The 27,759-nt window shown below is 39.3% G+C and overlaps 7 protein-coding genes across 9 annotated transcripts; 3 read left to right on the top strand and 4 right to left on the bottom strand.

Annotated features, from left to right (window-relative positions):
* Positions 1-1,096: 1,096 nt before the first annotated feature.
* LOC104735416 (NAC domain-containing protein 83-like) lies at positions 1,097-2,649 on the bottom strand. The gene is made up of 3 exons (XM_010455204.3): positions 2,066-2,649; positions 1,625-1,881; positions 1,097-1,535 (listed from the first exon to the last, which is right to left on the bottom strand). Exons 1-3 carry the CDS (start codon positions 2,247-2,249, stop codon positions 1,356-1,358), a joined length of 621 nt encoding a protein of 206 aa, XP_010453506.1. The 5' UTR covers positions 2,250-2,649; the 3' UTR covers positions 1,097-1,355.
* A 1,261-nt stretch (positions 2,650-3,910) lies between these two features.
* On the top strand, positions 3,911-6,204 carry LOC104735415 (exocyst complex component EXO70C2). Its single transcript, XM_010455203.2, has one exon. The coding sequence runs from the start codon at positions 3,911-3,913 to the stop codon at positions 5,993-5,995; it is 2,085 nt and encodes a 694-aa protein (XP_010453505.2). The 3' UTR covers positions 5,996-6,204.
* Positions 6,205-6,232: 28 nt separating this feature from the next.
* Positions 6,233-13,006, bottom strand: LOC104735413 (putative alpha-mannosidase At5g13980). 2 transcript variants are annotated; one of them, XM_087482643.1, is made up of 30 exons: positions 12,477-13,006; positions 11,879-12,271; positions 11,698-11,781; positions 11,451-11,539; positions 11,190-11,364; positions 10,990-11,109; positions 10,805-10,891; positions 10,653-10,724; positions 10,463-10,576; positions 10,252-10,352; positions 10,087-10,180; positions 9,843-10,010; positions 9,680-9,754; positions 9,486-9,551; positions 9,330-9,386; positions 9,028-9,247; positions 8,813-8,952; positions 8,634-8,714; positions 8,464-8,523; positions 8,307-8,378; positions 8,079-8,126; positions 7,873-7,992; positions 7,733-7,798; positions 7,492-7,604; positions 7,327-7,411; positions 7,118-7,228; positions 6,936-7,031; positions 6,794-6,841; positions 6,660-6,728; positions 6,233-6,594 (listed from the first exon to the last, which is right to left on the bottom strand). In XM_087482643.1, the coding sequence occupies exons 2-30, from the start codon at positions 12,077-12,079 to the stop codon at positions 6,352-6,354; spliced, it is 3,075 nt and encodes a 1,024-aa protein (XP_087338769.1). In that variant the 5' UTR covers positions 12,080-12,271; positions 12,477-13,006; the 3' UTR covers positions 6,233-6,351. The 2 variants fall into 2 exon arrangements, with proteins under 2 accessions (XP_087338769.1, XP_010453503.1); XM_010455201.3 differs by lacking the exon at positions 12,477-13,006 and having other exon boundaries at positions 11,879-12,394.
* On the top strand, positions 12,654-14,205 carry LOC104735414 (uncharacterized). The gene is made up of 3 exons (XM_010455202.3): positions 12,654-12,980; positions 13,077-13,298; positions 13,401-14,205. The coding sequence occupies exons 1-3, from the start codon at positions 12,654-12,656 to the stop codon at positions 14,055-14,057; spliced, it is 1,206 nt and encodes a 401-aa protein (XP_010453504.1). The 3' UTR covers positions 14,058-14,205.
* Positions 14,206-14,263: 58 nt separating this feature from the next.
* On the bottom strand, positions 14,264-19,198 carry LOC104735412 (histone-lysine N-methyltransferase, H3 lysine-9 specific SUVH4). The gene is made up of 15 exons (XM_087482644.1): positions 18,967-19,198; positions 18,430-18,831; positions 18,295-18,333; positions 17,977-18,031; positions 17,772-17,878; positions 17,479-17,655; positions 17,231-17,329; positions 16,944-17,042; positions 16,244-16,293; positions 16,075-16,163; positions 15,828-15,987; positions 15,493-15,598; positions 15,048-15,230; positions 14,720-14,950; positions 14,264-14,641 (listed from the first exon to the last, which is right to left on the bottom strand). Exons 2-15 carry the CDS (start codon positions 18,802-18,804, stop codon positions 14,528-14,530), a joined length of 1,884 nt encoding a protein of 627 aa, XP_087338770.1. The 5' UTR covers positions 18,805-18,831; positions 18,967-19,198; the 3' UTR covers positions 14,264-14,527.
* Positions 19,199-19,554: 356 nt separating this feature from the next.
* On the top strand, positions 19,555-24,242 carry LOC104737981 (uncharacterized). Of its 2 annotated transcripts, none has more exons than XM_087481436.1 (11): positions 19,555-19,807; positions 19,973-20,058; positions 20,170-20,491; positions 20,585-20,721; positions 20,897-21,010; positions 21,100-21,183; positions 21,253-21,402; positions 21,498-21,654; positions 21,926-22,086; positions 22,168-22,291; positions 22,367-24,242. In XM_087481436.1, the coding sequence occupies exons 3-11, from the start codon at positions 20,171-20,173 to the stop codon at positions 23,972-23,974; spliced, it is 2,856 nt and encodes a 951-aa protein (XP_087337562.1). In that variant the 5' UTR covers positions 19,555-19,807; positions 19,973-20,058; position 20,170; the 3' UTR covers positions 23,975-24,242. The 2 variants fall into 2 exon arrangements, with proteins under 2 accessions (XP_087337562.1, XP_087337563.1); XM_087481437.1 differs by having other exon boundaries at positions 19,632-19,807; positions 21,108-21,183.
* Positions 24,243-24,416: 174 nt separating this feature from the next.
* LOC104735411 (protein NRT1/ PTR FAMILY 5.9-like) lies at positions 24,417-26,897 on the bottom strand. The gene is made up of 4 exons (XM_010455199.2): positions 26,807-26,897; positions 26,492-26,709; positions 25,632-26,167; positions 24,417-25,531 (listed from the first exon to the last, which is right to left on the bottom strand). Exons 1-4 carry the CDS (start codon positions 26,859-26,861, stop codon positions 24,643-24,645), a joined length of 1,698 nt encoding a protein of 565 aa, XP_010453501.1. The 5' UTR covers positions 26,862-26,897; the 3' UTR covers positions 24,417-24,642.
* Between the last annotated feature and the right edge of the window lie 862 nt (positions 26,898-27,759).

Raw genomic sequence — 27,759 nt, 5'->3', positions numbered from 1 at the left:
GTGCGGGAAAGAGTAGAAACTTAGATTGCCTTAATCGTTGTTGTCTTTTTGTGGATTATACATTGGAAGATGGTGCACAATGCACATGTGACTTGTCTTTGACCTTCGCCACCATTTTCTCTATTACTTTATTTTACAACTGATAGGAATGTAATACAATAAGTTTAACGTAAGCTTTGTATCTTCAATCATTATATTGTTCACAAATCACAAATACATACCCATGTTATGTCCCCAATCTGTCCTTGTTACATAGTTCGATATATTTTGTCTTTCTTACATTGAGCCTTTTTGTTGGCACACATGATACATGACTTTCTTTTTTTCTTTCTTTCAAAAATATGAATTGCATCGAATTCAAACTGCGATATGTTGACGATGTTAGCATATACACCCATTACACTATATAGTTTGGTCGATACATATATATCGTTTGTTACGGTTGATGAAGTTTTGGGCACATATTCTCTTTATTAATTCATGAATTTCGTTTAAACATACAGCATTCAGAATATTACAACAATCATATTCTGTTATTCAAGATGTTGGATACTGATAAATTTAACATTGACAGTACGTGTCAATGACAAAATGTACCTATATGTTTTGATTAAATAAATTGGTTCGACACGAAGAACTTTAGCTTCTCGACATCCCATGCGATGGCTTCTTCATTTTCCCATATATTATAATTTCAGTTTCAACTCTTTGTATTCGTCCTTTGTTCATTCTAACACACCAATTTATAATTTTTAGTATAACTCATCCATCTACCCTATATATATTTATTATATAACTGTATCAACTTGCTATACCTTAAATGCAAAATGCATCTCCATCTCATATTAGAAATTAATTTTCCATTCTCATTGATATAATAAAACAAGACTAATAATTGTTTTTGTAATATGGTACTTATATATACATAGAGACTATGGATTCTTATTTGGTTTGACAAGAAAGGGAATCAAGTTCTCATCCTAGAGGAAGAAAGATACCTCCTTTTTAATTCAACTTTACTTCGTCTTGCAAAGCTAAATGTATAACTTTACTTGCAGGAGATGATAATGTTCACTAAAAGATCTTCAAGTAAAAATAATCAACAAACAAGTTTGACATATATCTGATTTTGCTCAACGAAAGCATGGCAATCTCATAATCTTATACAATAACAACAGTTTTCAGATCAAAATAAGCTCTCTAGCCCCATGTTACTTATTTCTCAAACAAATGAATCAAGAGACGTGGATTTTTTTTTTTTTTTTTTTAAATAGCTTGACAAAAACGTAAGTGGCCTAAAATGGGTTAGGGTTTAGGAGCTTTGTCACATCTCAACGTGTTCTCTTAGATATTAATCACTCATCAGCTGAGGTAGGAGGAGAAAGTGGTGGCGGACCAGTTTCATGATCGGATTCAACCGTAATGTTGATGCTGCAACTCAAATCTTCATCACCTATATCTCTTGATTTCCTCTGTTTTCTTGCTTTTGATCCTTTCCTTTCATACACATTATACACTGCCCATTCTCCAAACACCTGTGTTTAATGCCAAATCAAACCCCATTATTATCACACATTCCAAAGTCTTTCTTATAATAGTCTAGAGAGAGTAGTTAATCGTGTACCTTAGCCGATGCAAATCCCGCAAGGCAATACTCGGTCATGCACCATCTGTTTTTGTTGCAATTAGAAGAGGACTTGTTTGTTTCATAGAAAGCAAGTGTTCTTCTAATCCCAACTGTTCTACCACAGGCAATGATTGGTCTCTCTTTCCCAATAGGTTTCCAATAACCATCACCAGATAAAATTTTGATTCTATGCTCAGTACTTGACACTTCTTTCTTCTTGCAAAAGAAGTACCTCTGCTTCTCCTTTTGATCCCCTGAAAGCAAGCAAAAACCCTTCAGTTTTAGCATTAAGGCACCCACGGATCTAGTCCCAAACATCAGCAAAAACAATTGTAAACCTTTGATAGACTCATTTGAATAAAACAGCTAGGCAAAATAAGGAGACATAAACATATATACAGAGGTTTTGACAGAAGGAAGAGAGAGAGAGAGAGGGACCTGGGAAAGTAAGAGGATGAGAGTAAAAGAGGTCAAAGACAGGGATGATGGAGGAAGGCAAAGGAGAAGCAAAGGCCTTTGGGAGTAAGTAATGAAGGATAAGCTCTTGCTCCGTTGGGTGGAATCTATATCCTATTGGTAATCTCATGCCTCCATTCACTACTATCCTCTTCTCCACCTCCATATCCTCTCTTCTTCCTTTTCTTTCTTTTTCAAATTGGCTCTTCAAGAATGGATCAAATTTCAAACCTTTATAATAAGCATTGATCCATCATTCCATCTAAAGAAAGGAAGAGCAGATGGAGATAGGCAGAGAGAGAGAGAGAGAGAAGGAAGACTTGTGTAGCCTTTTGTTTGTGGGTTTTGCAGGCTAAATGACAGTAGTAGACGTTCTCTTTAATATATGTTATCTGTATATATATAATATATCCCCACGGGCCAGGGTACACACACACACTCACACCAAACATGTAGTTGTGTAATAAAGAAAATTATAAATGGTAGAAATGGTTCTTTTGTTCTGAAGATTTTATTTTAGTTCATAATAAGAAAGATGATGAGAAAGAATAGGAAAAAAGGAAGGTGCTTTTGTGGGATGTTCATTTGACTTATAAAGTAAATTAAAAAAAACAATTATGAGAATAAAATGTCATATTATTCCTTTAAGAACAATAAAAGAGAGCGAGAGAGAGATGAGAGGAAGAGAGAAACGTGCAAGTTTGGGGTTTCTCCATTTGCAAAAAGGGTCCCTCTTTTGGATCCTTTAACTGTTTTACTTATTACCATTTCATCATTCTCCCACTTGATAGATTCCAATTTGGGGTACTTACCATTAAAATTTAAAATCAAACACAGTAAAAAGTTGGAACACCTCCTTTGACAATTGGGCGAGCCAGCGCACGTCCGCCTAACTATAGCCTCATCTTTCTGATCTTTAATTTATTACTTTCTGTAAACGGCTCTACGCAGTACTGCATTTATTTGTGCATGTGACGAGAGGAGACACAACACTGCCTACTTGTGTTCCTTGTTCCTCTTTTCTCCTACTGAAACTAGGAGTAGTAAGTAAAGAATCGGCAGGACCTGATTATGGAAACTTCATAATTGCAGCTTATTTGGGCCCAACAACTATTCGTCGGGCTTTTCTCCTCCAAATCCTATCTCTTGTTTGCGTATTAGCTACTTTATATGTCTCTCTCTATATTCCCTTCCCAGCCATATCAATATTAATATCGACTTAGATGACTCATATCATATCAATTCACAGGAATGATTTGTTTTTATATCAAAAACAGCTAAGATACATATAATTGATTGAGAATCAGATAAAGATTTTTAAATGATAAAACATGAAGAAATGTAGGATGGTTTATGCATGCACTGATGCACGTATAAGAAGAGAGAGTTATGTGAGGAATATGCGTGCGCACCATACTCCCACACGTTAGTTATTCAAATCATTCTTCATAAATGCATATCACTTTCCTTTGTTTTTTTTAACAAGCAAATTAAAAAGAGTTTAATAATTACGAGGTTTATCCCTTTTTTATTTTATTTTTGTAGGTTAAAAATAGATTACTACTACACGGTATTGGTGTTGGGATGAAAGAAAAAGTCAACGGTCAGCCACCAAAAAAACAAGGCTCCCCTACTTCTTCGATTCAGCCATTGCGACCATCTCTCTCTTTCTCTCTCTCTCTCAATCGCCTCTCTCTAACCACACAAACCACAAATCCTAAAGTCTAAACAGAAAAAAAAAAAACAGAACACATGAATCTCTCCTTCCTCTGCATCTCATTTCCACTTCACCATTCTTAAAGCTTTTACGTTAAATAATAAGAATCGATGGAGAAGAACGAGAAGGACCCTGATCATGATGACAAATCTAAGGGAGATGAGAAAGGAGACGTTGTTTCGGATGATCATCATCGCTCAGATGATACGCATGAGGATGGTAGCAGTAAAGAGAATGTAGATGTTGGTAATGCCGAGACAGATCATCACGATCAAGGAGACAACAATGTCGACAAGGTTTCACAAGGTGAAGAACCACCAGAGGTTCTTCAAACTTTGGAATCTTTGTCTGAAGAACTCGATCAGTTTCTCCAGACTCTTTCCCTTCACAAGGAGGAGCATAAAGACAGCACCGAGGAGAAAGGAGAGGAAGGTTATTTTCAGATCCCACAGTTTGTTGGTAAGTTCTTGGATCTTTTTGAGGAAAAACTCTCCAAATATGACTCTGGTGACCCTAAGACGATATGGTACCAAGATCCCGAAGAGGTTTCTTCGCTTTTGGAGGCAGTGGATCGTGTCTCAAAGCTAATGGGGCTTTTGCTCAACACCAAGTCCTGTCTGGAACATCATGAGCCCTTGATCAACCATGCGGGATCCATTCAGCAACGTGCAATGGCTTTCTTGGAAGACGAGTTCCGCATCATTTTAGAAGAATCAGTAATCAAAGAGTCTGCGGTAGTTGCCGATGACAGCAACAGCGAGAGGAAGAGCACTGCGGATCAGCAAGACCACCAAAATGATGCGGTGGTCACACAAGATAACGACCAAATGCTGGTTCCGGAATCCGGTGATCAGGAAATCGAATACCCTGGTTACCCGGATGATGTGGTTGTGGTGCTGAGAAAAATAGCGGAGAAGATGAAAGGAGGAGGGTATGGATGGGAATGCAGAGAGGTTTACTTGGTTGGAAGAAGAAACATTTTGATGCGCACTTTGAAACAAGATTGTGAGTTTGAGAAAGTTAGCATTGACGAGGTGCAGAAGATGAGCTGGGACACGCTTGAGAGAGAGATCCCTATATGGAACAAAACTTTCAAGGACTGCTCTTCTCTCTTCTTCCCTGGAGAGCTCAAACTTGCAGAGAGGATCTTCCCAGGGGATGAGGGGAGCTTATTCTGTATCGTCACACACGGTCTGGCCATCCAGTTCTTGGGTTTCGCAGAGGCCGTGGCCATGACAAGGCGCTCCACTGAAAAGCTTTTCAAGATCCTCGACATCTACGAGACTCTGCGGGACAGTTTTCCATCCATGGAGCAGCTGTTTCCAGAGGAGCTGCGGGGCGAGCTGAGGAACGAGGTGACCAGTGCTCGTTCCCGCCTTGGAGAGACTGCCATTCATATATTTTCGGATCTGGAGCACTCCATCAAATCAGATTCAAGTAAGACCCCAGTGCCAGGAGGCGCAGTACATCCACTGACGAGGTACACCATGAACTACCTCAAGTACTCGTGCGAATACAAAGACACGTTGGAACAAGTGTTCAAGAGTCACTCAAAGATGGAGCAAGAGGAGGAGGAACCTGTAAAGAGCGGGAACTCGGCCTTCGCGAGCCAGCTGATGAGGATAATGGAGCTACTAGACGGGAACCTGGAGACAAAGTCAAAACAGTACAAAGACATACCACTGAGCTGCATCTTCATGATGAACAACGGGAGATACATAGTGCAGAAGATCAAAGGAGCAGCAGAGATACACGAGGTGATGGGTGACACATGGTGCAGGAGGAGGTCGTCAGAGCTAAGGAACTATCACAAAAACTACCAGAGGGAGACGTGGGGGAAGCTGCTAGGGTTCTTAGGGCACGAGGGGCTCATGCACAACGGCAAGATAGTCAAGCCCAACCTCAAGGAGAGATTCAAGAGCTTCAACGCAACCTTTGACGAGATACACAAGACGCAGACCACTTGGGTAGTTAACGACGAGCAGCTGCAGAGCGAGCTGAGGGTCTCCATAACTGCAGTCATGATACCTGCCTATAGAGCCTTCATGGCCAGGTTTGGACAGTACTTGGATCCTGGTCGCCAGACCGAGAAGTATATCAAGTATCAGCCTGAGGACATCGAGGATCTCATCGACCAGCTCTTTGAAGGCAACACCTCCTCTTCTTCCACTGCCACCGCCAAGCGAAGAACGTAGCTTCTTTCTTTTTTTCTTCTTTCTTTTGCAACAACACTTTTTCTCAATTCCCAAATTTTTCCATGTCTTCTTCAACTGTTTTTGTCTGATTGCCACAACTTGGATGACCCATATTTCTACGAATTCAAACAAAGGATCGTGGCTCCGTGCCATGTGTAAATGTTAATTATAATCAGCTCCAGCATTTATCAATAAAAGATCAGTTTATCTTTGTTGATAGCATAATGGCAAGTTATGTGAACGTAATGCAAGACTCACTCACCTTTTATTTTTTATTGAGTTAATCAGCGTCTGGAAAGAAAACACAAGAGGAAGGAGATAAGAGAATCTATCCTCAAAACTTCCTTATACCTTATTTAGGCATCGAATCTGTTTATGCGAGAATGAGAAGATGGAAGTTCCAAGTGTATCAACACTGTCCTAATCTCCATCGGGTAAAGCTCCATCTCCAGCTTTCTTGGATCGATTTCCCTCCCTCTCTTCGCCTTCTTCTCTTCTTCATAAGATCCTTCACCTTCTACTTTCCACATTAACCTCTTCTTCTCCATGACGCTTCTTTCTTGGTTTGCTGATAGGCTCATCTCTGTCACTTTCCCTATCTGCAACACACATTTTTATATCATGTTCCATCTCAAAATCGCTATCTTTCTAAAAAAGCTTCTACCTTTTTTCCAGGAAATAGCTTCTTCAGTTCCACGCTTGTCACTCCTGAAAGTTCCTTGTCCTCCCCCACCTAATTACACAATCTCATATGCTTCATTCTACTAACAAACCCACACAAAGAATGGTTATATATACCTCATAAAGATGAGCTAGACGCAGAAGCACATTTCCATCATCCAGTTCCTGAAATCATCTCAACCAAACCAATGGTGAACAACAAGTTATCAACTCAGCTCATCTAAACTATCTATAACTTTTGAGTCTGCAAAAGAGGCACCTGCAGAGTCAGAAGTGCCACATTTTCAGGCAAACTATAGGATGGATCAATTCCAGAGAACGATGCTGCACCAAAACTCATCGGCTTTCCATCATCCTGAAACATTTTAACATTCGTTGTATAAATAATTTGGGACAGCTAGAGAGTAGCATCCTGATTTTCCATTATGCTCTTGCTTTCACCTGTTCAGCAAAGGCCAAGAGGAGTGGCGAGTAGATCTCTTGTCCGAATGTTCGTCGCCATTTTGCACCTTCTCCATATGGATCGATTCTATAGTAATATTTTCCTTGGATCTGTAATAATTGTTAAGAGTACCTTAGATTAGTAGAAACAGAGTATTACTTAAGTGCATAATCTCCCCTTGAACCTAGTTTATATCATCCGTGCTTACAGTTAGTCCAGTACACTTGTTTTGAACACACACTGTCTCGTTTAGATTTTCTGCTACACCTCTGGAGTCATCGAGGAGCAGTCTCCTGTAATTATGGTAATTGTTTGATTAGACGCAGAGAGAGAGACGGGTTATGGAGATTATGATATTGATAATGCTCAATACCTATGAAGCATAAGCTCAACTTGTCCGTCCACTATGCTCGACCCTCCAAAGGCTCTGTCAACCATCACTGAGAATTCTTTCTTACTGTCTTGCAAGTAAATTCCATGATTAATCTGAGCAAGATATAAATTGAATTATTACCCAACTGATTTGGTCAAGCTCAATCTACTATCATTTGCAGGAAACTGTAAACTACCAACCAATTTCCCTATTCGATCAATGTCAGTAGTTACTCACATACCGGGTAATAATTTCCTGCAACAGGTTGGTTGACTTCTAGTTTCCAGTCTGACCTATAATCACGGATCTGCAGAACAAGTTTTTCAGAACAGAAACTAGAAAAGAACACATGCATAAAAGAAGATAAAATGGACGTCATACCCTTTTGATATAATCACGTCCACTTGAATCTGTGTAGAAAGTTTTATTGCTTTTCAGGGAACTTGAGATCTGAGTTACGACTTCTTTGCCAACCCCATCGTCAATCGGTATATTACCAACCTAAATATCCAAATAATCCTAAAACCTTTATAATGGAATGTACGACATGAAGAGCGGTATTGGAATAGTTATGGTATCAGCCTCACAATAAATTCAACTTCCACGTGCTCCTTGCCCTTGTAAACTCTATTGATCTGTAGACAATTACAAGGTCAGAGAATAAGAATCTACAATCTGCACTTCTACAGGTTCAAGTAGAGTTTAAGAAGCCACGGGACAGTTTAAACTTAGGTTACCTAAGTTAGGTAGATTCCAAGAGTCTATAGATGCAAACAATCAAGTGGGCAAGGAGAACAAACTGAAAGCGTAGGTACCTGAGATATCCATGGATTAATTTGTTGATGTACCTCATCCACCAGCGGCCCACGTATAACAGTCAAAGGAACCTGAAACTTGAGCCAGTGGTTAAGATTGAATTTCTTTTCTATGATTTGTATGGAAGATCAATACTTTCAGAAGGGAGTACAAAACCTGTCCTTCCGGTTTGATGGGGAATGTGCCATTTGGACGGAAAACATACGCACCCGAGTTCTAGTGGTTGCAAACCAGACAAGAAGACCAGGGGAACTTAGAATAAGTGTACTGAACCATAGCCATTGTAAGGTAAGTGTCGAAACAAGAGAAAAAACATCTCCTCTTACCTGAGGTGTAGGAGGTTCTTTGTCATTCGTTGCATTGTATGCAGAGTAGTAGCTATATGTCTGTTTGACTGGTTCTGTCATCTTTACCACACAAAAAAAAAAAAAAAAAAAAAAAACAGGAGATTTATCAGCATCTTTTAGGATCACTCCCAGGTAGTGTTCAAAAAATAATGGCATACCCAGGTTCTGCTGTTAACATAATTGATTTCTGTCCCTTGATCAGTGGAAAAACTAAGTTTCAGATGGCCATGACCAACATCAAATTTTGATTGCTCGCCTTTTTGTAATTTGGAGACATATGATTTGCTAATATATCCACCTAAATTTGGAAACAAAAAATGATCAAGGTTAGAAGCTTGTTCCACTAGATCAAATAGATATGTCTGTATTATACCTGTTTTCTTAGCAGTGGAGATAGTGTAAGTAGTGAAGCCAAGAGGAGGCACAGTAACTGAAAACACAAGCCAATACTTTGGCACCTGTGTAGGGCTTTGGCCTAAGTATGCCTCTACATGATAGTTCCTTAAGGCCACATATTCATCAGTAAATGGAACGAGTTGAGACTCTACTTCGTGTCCCTCAGAGTCATGTACCGCAATGTCTCCGCCCACAACCTATAAAAGATCCGTCACGTACTTGTTAATAAATAGTAGTTACATATTAGTGATTTTAAAAACAAGAACTTGATTGACTCACAGGAAGCCGGACAATGTCCACTCGCTTCCATCCAAGTGGGTTATAAGCCAATACGATCTACAGAGAGGAAAGAGAACTGTAAGTTACAGGAAGGAAGCAAAGATAGCTATTATATAGATCGGTTGAAAATCCCGAGGGATAATAATATTTGCTTACCAAACTTTTCCCATCAGATAAGTTGATTTCGCTTGAGGGACAGTAACTTATGTTGAGTAACAAACACTGAAAAGGAAGGTCAAAGTGTTACTAAGAGAAAAGGGTGGGGTACTTTAAAACGGATGTCATGTAAGCCTTCAGAATATTGATTCAATTCTTCTGAGTTAATACATATAAGCTAGGAGATTATTTGCCTGTTGGAAGGTTGAATTCAGGGCGGGATCTGCTTTAGTCAGATGAGCAAGAGAAGTAGCAACCACACTCTCAGCCTGCAAGGTCAACAGATCTTACTGACGTGCAGATAGAGCAAACAGGTAACTAGAGAACCACAATTCACAGGGGAAGTTGGCACTCTACCTCCACATAGCCTATTGCTAGTCTTTTTGCATAATCATCAGCCACATGCTGTTTCGATGTACCAGAAACAGCGTCGTGATGTTGAGCAATTGCTAGTGCATCTGCTAACGAATCAGTCGTCGGACCCTTCTCACTTCTCCCTTTGAAAAACTCAAGTTGCCTTGCTGCCTAAACTCTCAAGTTATACACATGAATAAAAAAGACAAATTCAAGTGTATCATTTTAAACTCGGAAGAACAAATACCAAGTAGTAGGCACTCATCACTCTGACATAACGCTTAAGTGCTGGCCTACTTGTGAAATATCCAGTCCAGTAAGCATTTATACGATCTGCATAACTGAAGTAAAGATTGGTTTAATATTTAAGCAAAACCTAGATGGAGTCAAGAAAATTAAAGACCCAACTCACGGGAAATAGTCCTCTGTTTTCAGGGGCCAAGCCTCATTTGCCGCATGTTTTGCATCTGTATATATGGAAGGGGTAGAGTAGAAAGCATTGACACGCCCATCCTAAAATAATTCAGGGTCCACGAATTAGAGATATGTAGTTTGGTTCTAATCATCTAGCTTACTATAAATCCACATAGGCAAATAATTTATACAGATCTTTGATGACTTACGAGGTTAACATAATGGATAAGTTTGTCCATTTGTCGAAACCAAGAGTGTGCATACTGGTACCTGAAATCTGTTCCCATGGTAAACATAATGTGATCTGTTCGAGTAATGTTGGCCTGCGGATACCAAGAGAAATGTCACAAAAATGTAACAAGAAAATTACACCAAAAAGGAAACATTCTACAAATCTACCTGATCCAGAGCTGCAGCTACAAAGGCATTCACTCGTTCTTGAACATTGTAATCAAACAGGTCCGGATCATCCTTCACGGATTAAGAGGAACAGCTTACATAGGAATAAAATAAACACAACAGAAAGTGTAATCAACTGCCAAGGAAAATACTTGAACAACGGGGGAATCATCGTTGATTTCATAGTAGAAACCACCAGGTGGAGGTTCGTAGTTCTTAGGGAAAGCACCAGCAAAAATCTGTATCAAGTCAGATCAAGCAAAAGAAAATGAATATCCAGTGAAATCCATATTATATAATATGAACTACAATGAAACTTTTTAGCTTTGTGTTTTACCTGTGAAGAAGAACCTAAACTCTTAGAGCCTCGCCATATAACTTCAAGACTCTTCTCCTTTTTACGCTTCTCCCTATCTTGGTAATCTATCCGGCCAAAGAAGACTGAGTCGAAGCCAACCTGCATAAATCAATATCTTCTCACCTCTGTATCCAAAAATATGCATAAAACTAAAAATGAATCCCCAGAGAGGAGCTTACTTCTGCGCCTAGCAAGTAAGCCTGCACTGCAGAATGGCCAAAAGGATCAATCTGCCAACCGATTCTTGGAGTCACATTGAACTCTCTGATAATGAATCGATGCCCGAGGGTTGTTTGATCAATCATGTCTATATAATGTGGTGCTGCTTCATCATGCATGCACATACCACCATTTCTGTAGAAAAGTTCAATAACTACTTAACGAAAAGAAACAAGGACAAGTGTGACATTGATAAAACACACTGAAAAAGAAACCAATACATGAGCTCTAGTTGGCCTGAGTGTATTAGATCTTTCACAATACGCTTTATTGTTTCACTTTGTTCATTCCACCATCGCTGAAAAAACGCCTGCATTCACCAGAAACTAACCGTCATTCAACTCGAAAGATTGGTCACACATAACTAACAACGAGGGTACTATTAACTAAATCTTTCATTTACAGGCCTAGTCAACAAAAAGCTTACCAACTTCCACAAACCAATTAGGAAAAAGAAACCAAATTTACCTGTTCAACGTAAATGAATTTGCGATTCTTATCAGCGAGCAGCGCAGGAACAAGTGAATCCAGCACATTTTGAACACAAGCGACCTAGGAGCCAAAAAAAAAGAAACAAAAACTAAGTAAGAAGAACAAAAATCCGATCCATAATAAACAGATACAAGAAAATCATAAAAGAAGGCAAGACCTGGATTGAGTTGTTAGAGCCAACATAGTACTGATCAACAGTCTTGAGCCAACCAACATCGTCGTGGGAATGAGGAACCACATGGACATTAAGTTTTCCAGGAACAATGGTATGTGAAGTATTGTAGACCATGTACTTGGATTCTACGAGTGAGATTCCAAGAAGCAAAACAACCCAACATAGAAACTTTGCAAGATCCATTGTCTCGAACTCGGAACTATGTTTTAGTCAACTCAATTGGGAGTGACGAGGAAGAAGAAGAAAGATTTGCCCTTTTTCAACTCTCAAAACTCTCAACTTTATTCCCGAAAACGTTGTCCTTTTTTTTTTTCTTCTTTAATAATTCATTGCTTACTTTAGTAAGTGACCCTTATCCACACACAAACCTTAGAACTGACGTTACGCTCCAACAACATACGAATCATACAATCAGACAAAAAAATAAGTGATGAATGAAATCGAAATTATTCTGCAGCCTGCAACAGCTGCTTATGATTGATTATTGCATCATCAAGCACGCTGACGCGTGTAACTTTATTAGAGATGATGGGGCGAAAAGCTCGAGAGTACGGTGAGTTTTTAGTTAAATGGGCCTTACCTTTTTAATAAGCCCAATATTGGACTTTAATCTAGCCTATTAATGAACACGGCGATGCTTAATAAAAGGTCGGTTGTGTTTGGCTACAAGAGCATATATATCCCGCCACCGAATAAAATCCCCCAGTTTTTTTTTTCTGCCGTCGTCGTCGTCGTCGTCCCCAACTTCGTTTGAGCAATGGATGAGAGTTTCAGAGTGAGGATCGACAAGGTTTTTGGATCTCTTGCATCATCATCATCCGCGTCTTCAGCGCCTGTGAGCTCTCTCTGGTGTCTCGCGGAAGACGAGATCGATAGCAACGAACGGAGCGGAGAAAAGGAAGTAGTTTCTGAACCCTCGAGCAGCTCACCGGATATAAGAACGAAGCAGGAGAATGATCCAACGGATTTGTCAATCGATGGGGAAGAAGGAGAGTCTTGTGAATTGCAGAAGCCGAACGATTTCAACGACGAGGAGTGGGAGATCAAAAACTCTATCGGGATGGACTCTACTCTTGATATGGAGGTATGTATTTTTGTATTCATCTCTTTAAATTGAACTGTGCTAGTAGTTGTTTTCAGTATCTCCGAGGCTAAGCTTAGGATTGTATTGTAATTTCAGGAAGAGGAAGATGACAATGACAAGGTTGCATTAGGCCAAAAAGTGTACGGTTTCATGAAAGATGTGAATGACTATGAGACTGAAGCAGATGAGTGGGTGGAGCTTCCAGCTTCTTTCAAAGAAAGAGAGAAGGACCCTCGTGCAAATCTTATGGCAGCTAAGCTTAGGCTTAAAGAAGACGCTGAAGCTGTTAACAAGTTGAATTCTTTACATGTCTCTGAGGTACTTTCTTTTTTACTCTTTCCCCCTTGATTATAATCACTAGAGGCTTGTTTTTTTTTAAAACCAAAAGTGTTTGCTAATAGAAGATGAACTCTTTTGCAGGAACTTCAGGATAATCAGACCATGTCGACGGAGAACGAGAAAGCTCTGGTGGTGTCTGAAGCTAACGTAGAGACAACAAATGGTGGCTCTTCAGATGAGAGTGCGCTGAAACCGATATTGAAGAGGAAAGAAAACCAGGCTATTGATTCTAAGTTGCAGAAGCGTGTTAGGTTTAGTTCTGATATCAAAGATGACAACTCGACTGAAGGTAATAAAGACTCTGTGATGGAGACAAGTTCCCCTAACGAACCTATAGTAGAGGCAGATTATCCGACTGGGATCCCAGATTATATGCGGAACCCATCAAAGTACACTCGATATACATTTGATTCAGGGGAGGTTGATGAAGAATCTAACCGGAAGGCATACATGGACTTTCTCAACATGATTAGGAGCAGAGATGAGCCTCTGGCAGAACCTATGTTAGAGCTTCCAAGATCAGTGGCTTTTGTACCAAAGAAGAAACCAATGGCTGAAAATAAAGTAGAAAATATAGACAAGGATTGTGAGGGGAAAAGAGTAGCAATAGCTGTTGATACCATAGAAGACTGTACCATTTCTGCTATGGAAGAAGATGAACCAGAAACAGCTCCACATGTCACCAGAAGACCTGGCCGACAGTATCGAGCCAGAGCCAAGGAAGATCCAGAGGATTGAAGGTCATCACATTTACCTTGCTGAGATTTGTTACGTTTTTCTTCATTATCTAAAAATGTGGCATTTTATTAGGTATTGGATGATAAAGAAATCAAATTTGCTTGGATAATGATATGTTGTGGAATAATACCAATTTATATCGCCTGTATCATCTTGTCCCAAAGTCGCAGCACATCTTAAGGTATCAAGGATATAAGAAAATGAAGTACTGAGAAAAACTCAACTAGTTAGATATATAATATTGTTGACCCGATAAATAAGATGCCACTGGCATTAAAAGGGTTCAGGACACTAACAATGCCCCAAATAGGCTTTCAGGACACTAACAATGCCCCAAAAAGGCAGCACTAATTGTACGCTGCTAAAGACCCGCAAATAAGATGATAAGGGTTCTTCCACTTGGGAGATAGTTGCTATCTATGTACTCCCCAAAATAGAGAGACCAAAAAATTAGGTTATCAATAGCCTTCTTAGTAAAGGCGTTTTCTACAATTTAGCGCTCCACAGTAGCAAGTGAGCTTCTTCACATTCCCATCCGGCCCATGAACGCTATCAAGAGTATATCCATAGTCGTAAGTCAGCTCCTACAATTGGGATAAGAGAATGTAGTGAGATTTATTGTTCGAGTGAGTCACACTTCACAGATAAGTTTCTCTCAGTACCTGCAGTGGGGGAATATTGTCAGCTGCAAAAAGAACCACTCGGGCAAGACTAAGATCCTGGTGAGAACTCAGAACGCACTGAACAAATAGGTTTGGTTCACAACTGTGATTTATAAACCTAGCAACGTTCCCTTTTGAACCAGCATCAATGCAGAACTCAGGCACATTCTCATCTTCACTGCTCTGGCTGACTTTATCATTCGTTGGCACAGCAACATCCCTTAGTCTTCTCTGTTGGTGGAGAAAAACAAACAACATATACCACCTCAGAAACCCATATGTTTGATTTAATAAAAATCACATAGCAAATTAAGCTTCTCTATGGTACCTGTCTTCCATCAAGACCTTGCATAGTCTGTTGGCAGTCAATCTCAAATATGTAGTCGTTGTCAGAAATAGTATCCACATCAGCAGTTCTCCTGAGAACTCCTATGTACTCACATACAGGTGACCCAGCGGGTATGTAATCCCATGATCTAACTGCCCAACCCTTCTTTGCCGAGCGGAAAACCTATTTGAGGCCACAGACCAAAACACAAGGGGAGAAACCCAGACTTCAGATTGTGAGTAAGCTCAGATTTGGAAGGACATCAAACTGACACCCATTGGATTATGCATTTTACTTATTAATAGAAAAATGATTGGGGACTATACAATGAAATCCAAATGTCATTATGAGAAGGTTGCCTAGGTAAAAATTGCATTGCTTCTTAATTATCAGGTATAGTTTCAACTTTTTTGGCAACTGGTTGTTAGTCTTAACAAAAACTTACCTCAAGATGAAATCTTAGTCGCTTTTGAGAGGTTCGGTTGACACATTCAGGTCCACACCCACAGTGTGGACCACATTCGAATACAACATCTCGAGGCTCAATTAATCTGAAAAGGCAAAACAGAAAATCAATCCAATCAATATTCAACTGTAACCGTCACTGCAACATTACACCAAGTACTTTACTAGTCAAATTTAGTGGAAAACGAAGGATAAGAAAGAATTAGCAACTGCGGTACAGTAAACTAATTGTGTACTCTCGATGCAAACTTCAGTTCAAAATAATACGCAAAGGTTATGCAAATGAATGAGTAAATGACTCCACAAGGAATATACCTGCCATCATTAAGGGCAACATATGGAAAGTTTCCTCCATTAAGCTTAGCACATGCACATTTCTTTGAGTCAGTGCAGCTGCCTTGGCAGTTACACCCAGTTGAACTCTTCGGAATTTTGACATTGGGTTCAATCATCAAAGATTTGATGTATGTGAAACCTGATAATTAAAAAGATCAGCTTGTATAATATCATTAAGTGGATACTAATAATGCTAAAACTACTATCTAGTTCTGCTCCAACTTACCTGATGGTGAAACTGGTTGATCATCAACACGATTGGTGGCTGGAATGGGCTTAAATTCTAGCCCTTTAGAGATGTCCTCGCATGCCAAGCTTCATAAAGACATGGCATTAATAGATGATAAAATGCAACTGATTGTACAATACTACATGGCAATCAATTGAATAGATACCCCTCAATTTCTGAAGTAGACTTTGGTATGCGTCCACAAACGAAGTTAACCTGCAATGACAAAAAACAAACGTCAAAAAATTATCCATAAAATTAGAGCTATCCATAGTAATCAAAACATCTGCATTTGCTTAACCAGATAAAAAGTTAGAGAAAATAATAGATATTAGCAAAGGAACAGAAGCAATTCAGAAACCAAGCATTAACAACGACAGAAGCTTTATAAACTAATAACAGAAGTTTTATACACAACTAAGCTGACCTTATGTTTAGTACACAAACTAAGAATACAGCTAGTCTAGGAAAAAAGGAAATGCAGGAAACCTTGTTTCTTGAGGTAACCAAACAAATTCTGCAGATGTTGGAAGTGCATCAAAAAAAATCTAAATTTTTCTTACGGAATAGATCAGAGATTTCTTTGGAATAATTTTATTTATCCGTCAGCTATTAGACATTTTAGATATTTTACCACGATATGATGATAGAAAAATATATCAAATCTTGGTTTTGAAGAAATTTAATTAATTTATAAGGCGTTTTTTGATGAACTACGTTATATGTTCAGATCATTGAGGAACTTATATGCTCTTGAAATACCATATCTAAAATGTCGCACCAGATATCCACATTAGAAGATTAGAACACGGAATATAAATTAATAATATCAGCTCTCGTGAACCATAAAACAAGAGCATACAGACCTGATCAGTAGTTAGTTCTGGTTGCCCCTTCAATCGTTTCAGTTGGTACTTATACACCGTAAATCCTGAAACGCCCTTTTGTGCCCAGTACTTCACAACCTGTACGAAGAAAGTATGGAAGTGGACCAGAGTTACACCAATTAATAAGGAAGAACAATAAGACTAAAGGCCTTAGATGTAGTCCTGAGGAACAATCTTTCCTTGTGAATCTCGCCGTTAGGAAATCAGAGGTAATATTAGAGAAAAGTCACTCAAAACCAATAATAAAGGAATATATGAAACAGTACCTCATACAATCCATCATAAGTGTATACTTTTTTGGAATAGCTAGTTGTGCAAGCGTGACCACGAGTTACTCTGACAGGCACGTGGTATTCGCAGCAGTTCTGAAACAGAAGCAAGTAATACATAATTCCATGTGAGAGACCATGAGGCGCATGAACTAGAAGACTAGCTTAACGAGCACAAAGAAGAAAAATAGGGAGAGCTAGAAGAAAATCTTAAACGATAATAAGCATATAGAAATACAACAGACCTTTAGAGCCAAATTCCCTCGTTCTAGCAGTTGATCCCTAACCTGGCGTTTATTACCAGTTAAATTATTGCCTCCCTGGCCAGTGTAAGTCACCGTATCTGCATTGTCTAGATCATCCTCGTACTGGCCCGACATAATGATAGAAACAGCAAGCGGAAGTTCATATTCACGATACTCCTGAAATGAAAGAAAAAAAGTAAAGATATATGAAATAAAATATCCTAAATTTCAGTCAGATCATCCTATATTTGAGATCAAAAAAATACAACCAAAATAAAGACAAGCTGTATTACTTTTTTGTATTCAACTCCCATGTAATCGATGCCATTTAGCCAATGGTTATGGAGGCCTACAGCACACATTTCAGCTCTTGAGAAAAACCGATGTCCAACGGCAATACCTACAAGCCATTGTGATCATACCATTAGTGTAAGAATTTTTAAGACCAAAACATTTAGGAAAAGAAACAAAGTTGTAAAAGCACAACTACCAACTAACCTGGAAGGTGACCAATCCTTTTTCTTGGGTACAATATCGCCTTGGATTGTATCATCTGGAGAATTTTTCTTTTAAGGCTTAGGTCAACATACATCGAAGATCACAAATAGACAAACCATCATAGTTGCAAGAAAATAAAATATCAGGAGACATGATGCTTAACAATGTGTAGTTTTGTACCAAGCCAAGTTAACAGTACATAACATTGCAAATGTAACTGAGCACATCATTACTAACACAATGTTTGCATTAAAAAAAAAAAAAAAAAAAAAAAAAAAAAAAAAACTAAGGCCAGAGGTTAAACAATTCATGACTTGCCTCAGTAATTCCCTTCAAATCAGGTCTGGTCAACTTAGCCTACAAAAGAAATTGGTTCAAAACAAGTCAACAAAAACAAGAAAATATCAGACATTGCTATTTAAGCTAGAGAGAAGAAACAGGAATCTTACAAACCTGGACACTAAGAAGATAATGTTTGTTAAAAAACCTAAGACACTTGGTGACTTTGAGGTGAGCGTCCGTGTCCTCGTCCACGTCCTTGACATTTAGAGAAGCAATCAGCTTTCCTTTCTGCAACGCAGTTAGCTTCTTCGGAGAGGTGCTTTGTTTGGGGCTCCCGTCGACAGTTGCCTCTTCCTTCTCATGTAACTCAGAGTCATCGACGACAGAGAGTTCTTCACTCTTTTTGTCATTGAGGAGTTTAACCCTCTCGCGTACTAAGCGCTCCTTCTCATCAAAAGCTTTTTGTCTCAACTCTTGAACCCGAGCACTCCATCTTCGCTCCTTTTTGTCAGTAGAAGAATTAGCTCGTTTCCTTTTTCCAGCCATCGAATCACTCTTTTTTTTTTTATACACCTGCGAAACAAAAACCCTCAAAATCACAAAAAAAAATCCAAAACAAGGGTTTTCAAAATCGAGTTACGGAAACGGAACAATCAAACGAGAACTCGAGGAGATGGAGAAAAAAATCTAAAGAGGAAAGAAACGAACCAGGAGAATCGAACGGAGAAGAAGAGATGGAAGACTAAGCAGCGCGAGATTGATGATACTGTGAAGATGACGAAGACGAGGAAAAAGAAAAAAAAAATCCTCTTTGTTTTTTTTTTTTTTTTTTTTTTATTTTAATTTTTATTTTCCAAGGAGAAGTAAATAGATACACGAAATAATAAATGTGTGCTGCTCTTTCCCCGGTACTTTCAACTTTTAGTTTTCCCTCCGAAACGAATTTTGTCGGAATAAATGAGCTAAAATAGTAGCATACAACTTAATGGGCTTTTAAAGGCCCAATTTATTTAAAGAAACGATGACCCATGTTGGAATCAAGGCAGAGATTTTTCCTGTGAAAATTCGTATGTATCACTTTTTTGTGAAAGATCGGCTGTATTGACGGAGAGATGACAGCTTTTTTTTTTACTTACAAAAATTTGCCCTAATCCATGATCTTTTTTTCTCAAATCATACACGAATTTAGGGAAGGTGGTTTGACAGATTGCAAAAACCCATCTTCACAAAGGCCCGGCCTTTTATCTCCTCTTATTTTTGGATACACAAGTAATTCTAAAATAACATAATCGGTTCGGTTTGATTTGATTTGGTTCGGTTCGGTGGGAAAAAACAAACCCGGTTATAAGGGTAAGAAGAAACGAAACCGAAGCAGTGGTCCATGGGGAGCGAAGCAGCCAGCACTGCAGCAGCAGGGTGTTTGACGGCTACTTAACGGAGAGCCCCCAAAAAAAAAAAATCCTCTTTTGCCTTATCTTCCTCCTCCCTCACAATCAAATCTCCCATTCTCTTCTCTTCTCTGCGGCCGTTGAGTCGTCTCTCTGTCCAGGTATACTCACCCTTGCTTCAGTGCTCTTAGGGTTTTCTCCAATCTCCCTCAATTTCATCATCACCCATCTCTTCTTCAATTGAATTCGGACTTCGGTTTTCTTGCTTTTACCCCCCTGATTGTATCTCTTCTTCCTTGATCTCTCTTTCGTGGGTTTTGTGTCAGATATAACAAAAAAAAAGATTGGGTATTCCGACACAATCGATCATCCAATAACCCATTCGCCGCTGTCTTCTCAATCAGCCGTAAAAGTAAGTACTTTGGTTCCTGAATCAGATGTTGTTTACTTCATTGATTTTAAATTTGGTCCCTTTTGCATAAATTTCAATTACATTGGGTGGGTTTCTCTATGGACTCCTCAGAATGGCAGCTGATCAGAGGAGAAAGCGGATGAACAGTGCCAATGTTATTGGTTTCAGTTCACGGGAGCATTATAGAGCTAAAAGGAAAAAGATTGGATCATCACCCGATGGTGCTTTGCGTTCCGGTGATCACATCAGTCTTGAGTGGGACCGCAACAGAAGTAAAGTAGTCTCTAAGAAGGAACAAGTTGGTCTGAGTTTTAGGCATCTTCGAGAATTTGTTGATGTTGTTCCTCCTAGGCGGAATATCTTGGCACAAGTATGCCCCGTTCCCCATGAGACTTTCCAGTTGGAAAATTTGTCAGAGGTGCTTTCTAATGAGGTAAATTAATTAATTCATACCACTGCTATTCTTGTGTAGCATCTGCCTACACCTTTTGAAATCATCATTTTAATCTCCACTTGTTTTTCTCAGGTTTGGCGCTCTAGTCTATCTGATGGCGAAAGAAATTATCTGCGGCAGTTTCTCCCTGATGGAGTTGATGTGGAGCAAGTTGTACAATCATTGCTCGATGGGGACAATTTTCATTTTGGAAATCCTTTTCTTGATTGGTTAGTTGGATTCCTGAATGAACTCTTTGATTGCTTGCTAAACCAAATAAGAGCTTGAGTTAATACAGAGCTCCATGATCTACCTTCATATTCTCATTATAAACCGTATACTTGGTGATGGTCTAGTTTATGCTTAGATATTACGACTCCATCTGAATGTATGTTGTGGTTTCAGGGGAAGTGATGTCTGTTCCAGCAAAGCTCATCCAGATCAAATTGTTTCTAGAGAGGAAGGCCTGAGGGCTGATAAAAGGAGATACTATTCGGATTTAGAGAAATACCATCATGAGTATGTGCAGTTTTTTCTATTCAGATTATAGGAGCACTTGGAATGTTTGTCTACATGATTGTAACTCCTCTTTCCATTGTTTCTGGTAGTATTATAGATTATTTGCAGACGTTGAAGGAGAAGTGGGAAACCAGCAAAGATCCAGAGAAGGATGTTGTCAACATGATGTGCGGGTCAGTCAATTTTCTATCTAAAAGAACTGTTCAAGTGTAACGTAATCATTGCTAACATTTATTTCTCAGGAGATCAAGAGGGGCCAGTGCACATGTAAATGGTAGCTGCCAGGATCTAACTGCTACCTCAGAGTCGAGTTCCGGGACTGCAGATGAGAAACCATACAGTAGTGATAATAAGATTTCTTCGGTTGTCAGGACTGGAGAGGTTCAGAGAAGGTGCAACATATACTTTTTCACATTCATATGCAATTGCTGTTAGTATTTTTTTCCTTATCCCAAACCTGCATACTAATTCGTCCTATCCATTTTAGGCCCAAGAGCTCTGCTGTAGAGAAAGAAAAATCTCAAAGTCCCTTGATTGCTCGAGATAATGTTGTAAACGCAGGCGTCAAAGCTAGAAAGAAGGACACCCTACCTAAACATAGCATTCAGCAAACTGATGGGGCTAAATACATGTCCTACCTTAAGGTTAGTTATTCTTCAGCATTTCTAAATATATTTAGTGAATGCTGTTAATCATCAAGCAGCAGAAAACTGGCTGTCCAAAGTTTATCAGCTTGAAAATTATTAGAATGGCCTGATCTCTCCATTATACAGCTGCATGCATATGGTATTTGGAGCTGTTTGTAAAACAAACGATTGTTATTTGTGTTGCTTTTTCTGGGTTGATTCTGCAGCTGCTGTTCATGTAGCAAATATGCTTATTAATCAAGCATTTAACTGCACTTTATTTATTTAGATAAGCAAGAAGCAGCATCAGATTGTCACAAGCATGAAGCAGTCTGGTAAAAGCATTCAATCAAGAGCACTTAATCGAATCTTGGGTAGCATCAATAATTTGGATGTTCAACCATATGGAGTTTTTGTGGAAGAAGAAGAGAAGAAACTAAACGCCCACTGGTCAGTGTTATTATCAAACAAGTGGCTTCCTTCATCAGGCCTCTAATTTTGATTTCTTAAAGAATTGGTTGTTTCATGCAGGCTACAACTGGTTAAAGATCTTCCTGCAGCATATGCAATATGGCAAAAGCTACAGTTACAGAAACGAGATATAATCAGCTCTGTGGGAAGAGAACTGAAGGACAAACTCAATCCGTGGATGGAGGTTTGTTTTCTTCGTAAACATGCATAATAGATTGTATCTGCATTCCCATTTGGTTAACTGCTTTCATGGGTGCAGGATAAACAACAACTGTACGCTGCAGAAAACCCTCTGCAGAAGCGTGATGTTCAATACGATGATCAAGAAAGTTTGAACACTAATCAGAGTGATGATTTGACGGCAGACGTTGAAGACTCTGTCATTTTCAGTCAAGTTTCTGGCAAGAATCACTCCCCTTTAAAGGATTCTTTGTCTTATGGTGACCAAATCACAGAGTCGGGTCGCTGCTTGCAAATTGGCACATACCCATCGCAGGTTTCGTCACCAGATAGTGGCAATAACATCAATCTGGAGGATAGAGAAGAGAAACAATATTCTTCTCCTTCTCCTTGTTCTCCCAGCAGGTGTCATGGCCTTATCCAAACGGAGGTTGAAGCAAATGATTATTCCAGCTCTATACAAGGTCAGTCTCTCCCACAGGCTTCATTTCCTAGTGAGCCCCATGCGACAATTCTCGGTGATGCAAATCCTGTAGGCAAGCACTCTGTATCAGACCTAGAGAATGCTTCGTCAGATCAGAGGATTCCTTGTATTACTTCAAGCCATGGAGAAGGTTCGCAGTTTTGTTCTGGTGGAGATGTGTGGGAACAAGTGGGAGGAATAAGGCAGTCCTACATTAGCCGCCAAGCTTACGCCCCCAGTGGTGGATTGTCAATCATACACCATCCTGAAGGTGATGAAGCAGCTAAAAACTGTTTCATAGACCTAGAATCGAATATGCCTGAAGAAGTTGATAGGAGGAAGATGTTGCAGCGTAAAGCAAACAACAGTTTTGGTTCTTTCCCTAGCAATGATCAAAATGAACTACTCCAGTCTTTGTTTAATGGCCAAGGTGTGGCATCTCGCACTACTGAGCAGCTCCACTCTCTTCTCAAAGTCCCTCATAATGAGGAGCATAAACAAATTATGGGAATTGGTTTTCATCAGGAAGGAAGCAACAACCTGATGGAGAGTAGTCAGTTTTCTGGTCAGTTTCATGATCAGATACCTGCACCACATGCACTTTCCCACGACCAGCAGAGACAAATTGACGTCTATGGCCAAGGAAGCATGTCAGACAACATTTACTCCAATGGACGTGGATTCATGATGCAGCGGCCGGACTGGAACCCCAATTGTGCTCAGATAGGAGTTACCCCACAGCCCCGTTTGAGCACTGGCCCTTTGTTAAATCAGAACTGGCATTTTAAGAGTATGTGGGCAAACACAAATGGTGTCGGATGTACAAGTCAAGGCAGTCAAATCGGGACCGAAAGAGATCCGAGCCTTCTTCGAGTTGTTAATAACGCGGAGCAGATAGTTCATAGAGGGAGTACTTCAGATCAAAGCTTATTCTCTGTTCTCTCTCAATGCAATCAATTGCGCCATTCCAGATCTGCTTTCGAGCCAGAAAGTTCGAGTGATCAAGTGGTTGCACCTGGTAACTACGGAATGCTGATGGGGGGAGGTACAAATCAGGTAGGCAGCAATTTGGTTCAGCCTGCGAACCCGCTTGATTACTTGAGCGGTAGCAACCCGGTAACATCTTTGATGCCAGATGATGTAGCGTGGATGAACCAGAGCCGCCAGAACTCTGGTCTCCATGACCCACTAGGCAAGCTGTATCCAAGGTCATGGAATCCGTAAGTTATATATGCTTTTGAAGTTTTGCGTTGCAGAAGAAGCACCTGGAATATACAAAACCCAACTTGGGTTCTTAGTTTTCTTTTCTGTGCCTGTACATACAAAGATACAGAGGAACTTTGGTTTTGTACATATTTAGATTTTGAGATATGGATTAGGACGAAAATGAGGATACTCCAGCTACCTTTCGACTTTTACATTTTGTCTTCTCACCCTCTCTCTCTCAAGTATTGTTTAATTCCTTTTGGCATAAAAAATGTTACAATACCAATGTCGTCTTTTTTTTTCCGTGATTCCCGACACCTATCTGTTAAGGAAGCTGGTCTAAATGGAATCATCAGCTTACACGATTAATAATTTAACGTTTCAGACATTTTCTATTTTGGTTTCGTTTCTGTCGATTTTACAGGTGTTGTTGGTCGATGGGGTGACGGAAGAAGATATGTAATCACATGCACCAAATAATAATAATAATGGTGAATCTTTTGCATTTGTTACAGAAAAAAATACTTGTGGATAAAAATATTGTAGAGAACTTTTTTCTGGCTCTTCCTTTATGATCTGCTAGTTAGTTCTTAAGCTAAGCTACTAAATCACTTAGAACATTCGTGGAGTCTTGTGGCAAACGGTTAGCTTAAGTGGACTGTGTTGAAGGAATCGAAATTGTTCTCTCATTTAGGGGTTTCTTTCTCTTCGCCCCCTTGATCACTGCTACTCTTGAAATACTTGCATAGAACTATGTAGACTATAAAGCTTATTGTACTTGTAAGAGCAAGGAGCCAGTAGTATTTGTCAAGACGGGCTTTCGACATGTCATCTGCGAACCAGTTTTGGCGTTCACCTGTTGAGCTCGAGTACGCCTCGACGATTGTGATTAGTGCGGCACTCACAAAGCTTCCAACGCCAAAGACACTTGTGTAGAGAGCAAATCCCATTGTTCTCATTCTAACCGGAACCTCGCTATAGAAGAACTCTTGCATCCCAACGACTGTGAAAATATCTGAGATTCCCAAGAGGATATACTGAGGAAGTAGACAGAAGATGCTCAGCGGAACGGTTTCTGGATCATAATCAGGTAAAGTCTTCATATTTTGGCTTATGTCTAGCCTTTTTCTTTCCACTAGTGCGGCAATAACAATGGCAATGATTGATAGGAACATTCCAACTCCCATTCTCTCCATAACAGAGATACCTTTACCGTTCTTCTTGATTCTTTTGGTGATAGGGATCAAGATCTTTTCGTACAACGGCATAAGAAGGATTATCGATAACGTGATCGTGCTTTGCAGGGTAGCGGGCGGGATTTTGAAGCTGGAACCAATGTTTCGCTTCATAGTCATACCTTGTTTGGTGAAAAAGGTTGCTGGTAGCTGGAAGATAACAGCAAACATGAGAAGCATCGTCCATATGGGCAAAAGGCGAAGCACTAACTTGACATTATCTAGTCCAGAGAAAACCGCTTTCGAGCTTTCATCAACCAATTTCTTAGTGGTTGTTGAAGCAGTCTCAATGTCTTCCACCTCAGTGTTATCACATTTACAGAGAGGCCTTTCTTGTAGCCTACGTAAGTAAAGAAACAGAGCAAAATTAGGTCATCGTAAGTCACTATAAAAATTAAAAAGGATCATTCGCATGAAAATGGTAGGTTTTTAGGACATACTCTAGCTCCATAGCATCCAAATCTTCCTCATCAGCAAGTGTATATTTGCTTCTCTTCTTCACTAATCTCTCTTTGATGAAGTTAAGAACCTTCGCAAAAGATGAAGTATTTGTTTTCGTCTTCAAACCGGCACCAGGACCATATACATAGATCCCGCTACCCGACAAGAACAACAAGATCAACAGGAACATGGCGATTCCTGGTAAAGCGAAACCAAGGACCCAACCAAAGGTATCTTGGATATAAGCCATGACTGTGACACCCATCAGGCTCCCGGTGCAGACGCCAAAGTACCACCATTGAAAAAACTGAGTCTTTAGGGTAGCTTTAGACTCCTCTTGATCACCGGAGGAAAGCTCGGAATCCTTCTCGAGGTCGCGGTCTAGCTGGTCCGCACCAAAGGCTTGAAGAGAAGGGTTTAAGACGCCTAAACCGAGTGAGATAAGACCTAGTGAAGAGTACAGAAAATATGTTGAGACTATCTTTGTAGCTGAACGTGACCCAGAAAATGCCGTCCATGTCAATCCCACTAGCGCCTTTACCAAAAAAAATAGACAAAGATTTAAATATATAACAAGAAAAAATCGAATTTTCTACTTAGCCAGCTTTTTGCCAATAAGATCCGATTACTTGTTAAGAGCAATATGAATTATTAACATTATAATCGAAAGTCCATATCAACCCAATTATAAAAGGGCGACCCTCTATGTTTTCTTTAACTATTTAAGATAGTCTAAAAGTCTATAAACCGTTTTTTTTCAAACACTATTAAGTGCATATATATAACCACCCTACGTTTTAATTTAGACCGTCTAAATCATTATGTTCCAATATATACTGGAATCCAAGAGATTTCATACCACAAAGTAGACAGAAGAAGAAGCGAGGATTGTGAAGAATCTATCCCAATAAGCATCAGCCAAAGGAGCAGCGAAGAGAGGCAACATAGAAGTGAAACCAGCCCAAGTATTGACTGTTTTGGCTGCTCTTGAATTACTCATCTTCACTACATCTGTTAGATATGTCACTAAGTTTGATGCAACTCCTTTGAATGCATATCTCTCCATCCCCACAATCACTATAAACACACACACACACAAAAAAAAGCCTATAATTTAAGTAAATATGAATCTTAATTTGTAAGAAACAAAACAAAGGAGAGAAAATTCGTTTACCTATAAGAAGGGCACATGACTTGCCAAGTCCTCTTCTCTTCCGTTCTAAGTCCATTAGAGTCTGTGTTTATTGTCTGTGTGTGAAGGAAAAGAGAGCGAGAGCGAGATTATACGTATGAGGAGAATTGTATGACAATAACTGAGATTATGGTGATTTGTTTTCTTATTCATAAAAGTATAAAATCATACTCTTAGAATTTCCGTTAATAGCATGGATTAATTTCCATTTTTGGAATTTCTATATCTTTACACACCTACATAAATGTCTATTACCAATTCAATGGAAGATAATTATATTACCAAATCTATCAATTTTCTGTTACGTTATATTTCTCAACTACTTATATTTGTTAACAAATCCATCTATTCATTTAAAACGATATGGAAAAATATGTGAAACTGGAAAGTTTTGTTTATATGAAAAGGAAACTTTTCTGAAGTAGATTAGGAAACTCAATAGTCAATATGCGCTTTAATTTCCAACCATTCTTATACTAAATCCGGATTATCAATAATTGGAAAATAGTCATATAACACTCTCTAAAAGGCTCTAAGCATATATATGTTCCAGACTTTGCACAAAATTCCCTCTTATGTTTAACGAAACTGCCAAGCATATTTATTGGAAAGTAGTCACTACTAAAAAAAAAAATCTCATAAATTAATTAGAAAACTGCAGTTTCTACTAGAAACCCAAAATTTAACTGTATAGGATCCTCGTTTATTTCTAACGCCAGTAATGTAGAAGAGATAGATTACAGATATGAAGAAAGAAGTTTCAGTGTCTAATAAGATCCCTTTGTGAGAACCAGCTGGCTGCAACGCGCTCTGTGAACTGTGTGTGGGGCAACATGTGGAGGGAATCTCTGTGAATCCTCGTGATTTATTGGTTGCCTCCACTAGTAAGTACCATTGACGTTGAGTGGTCCACGCGCTTGTTACTCTCGGCTCTG

This window comes from Camelina sativa, chromosome 13, assembly GCF_030686135.1.
Source record: "Camelina sativa cultivar CO46 ecotype springtype chromosome 13, ASM3068613v1".
Taxonomy (NCBI): domain Eukaryota; kingdom Viridiplantae; phylum Streptophyta; class Magnoliopsida; order Brassicales; family Brassicaceae; genus Camelina; species Camelina sativa.
This window is presented reverse-complemented; position numbering and strand designations above follow the sequence as displayed.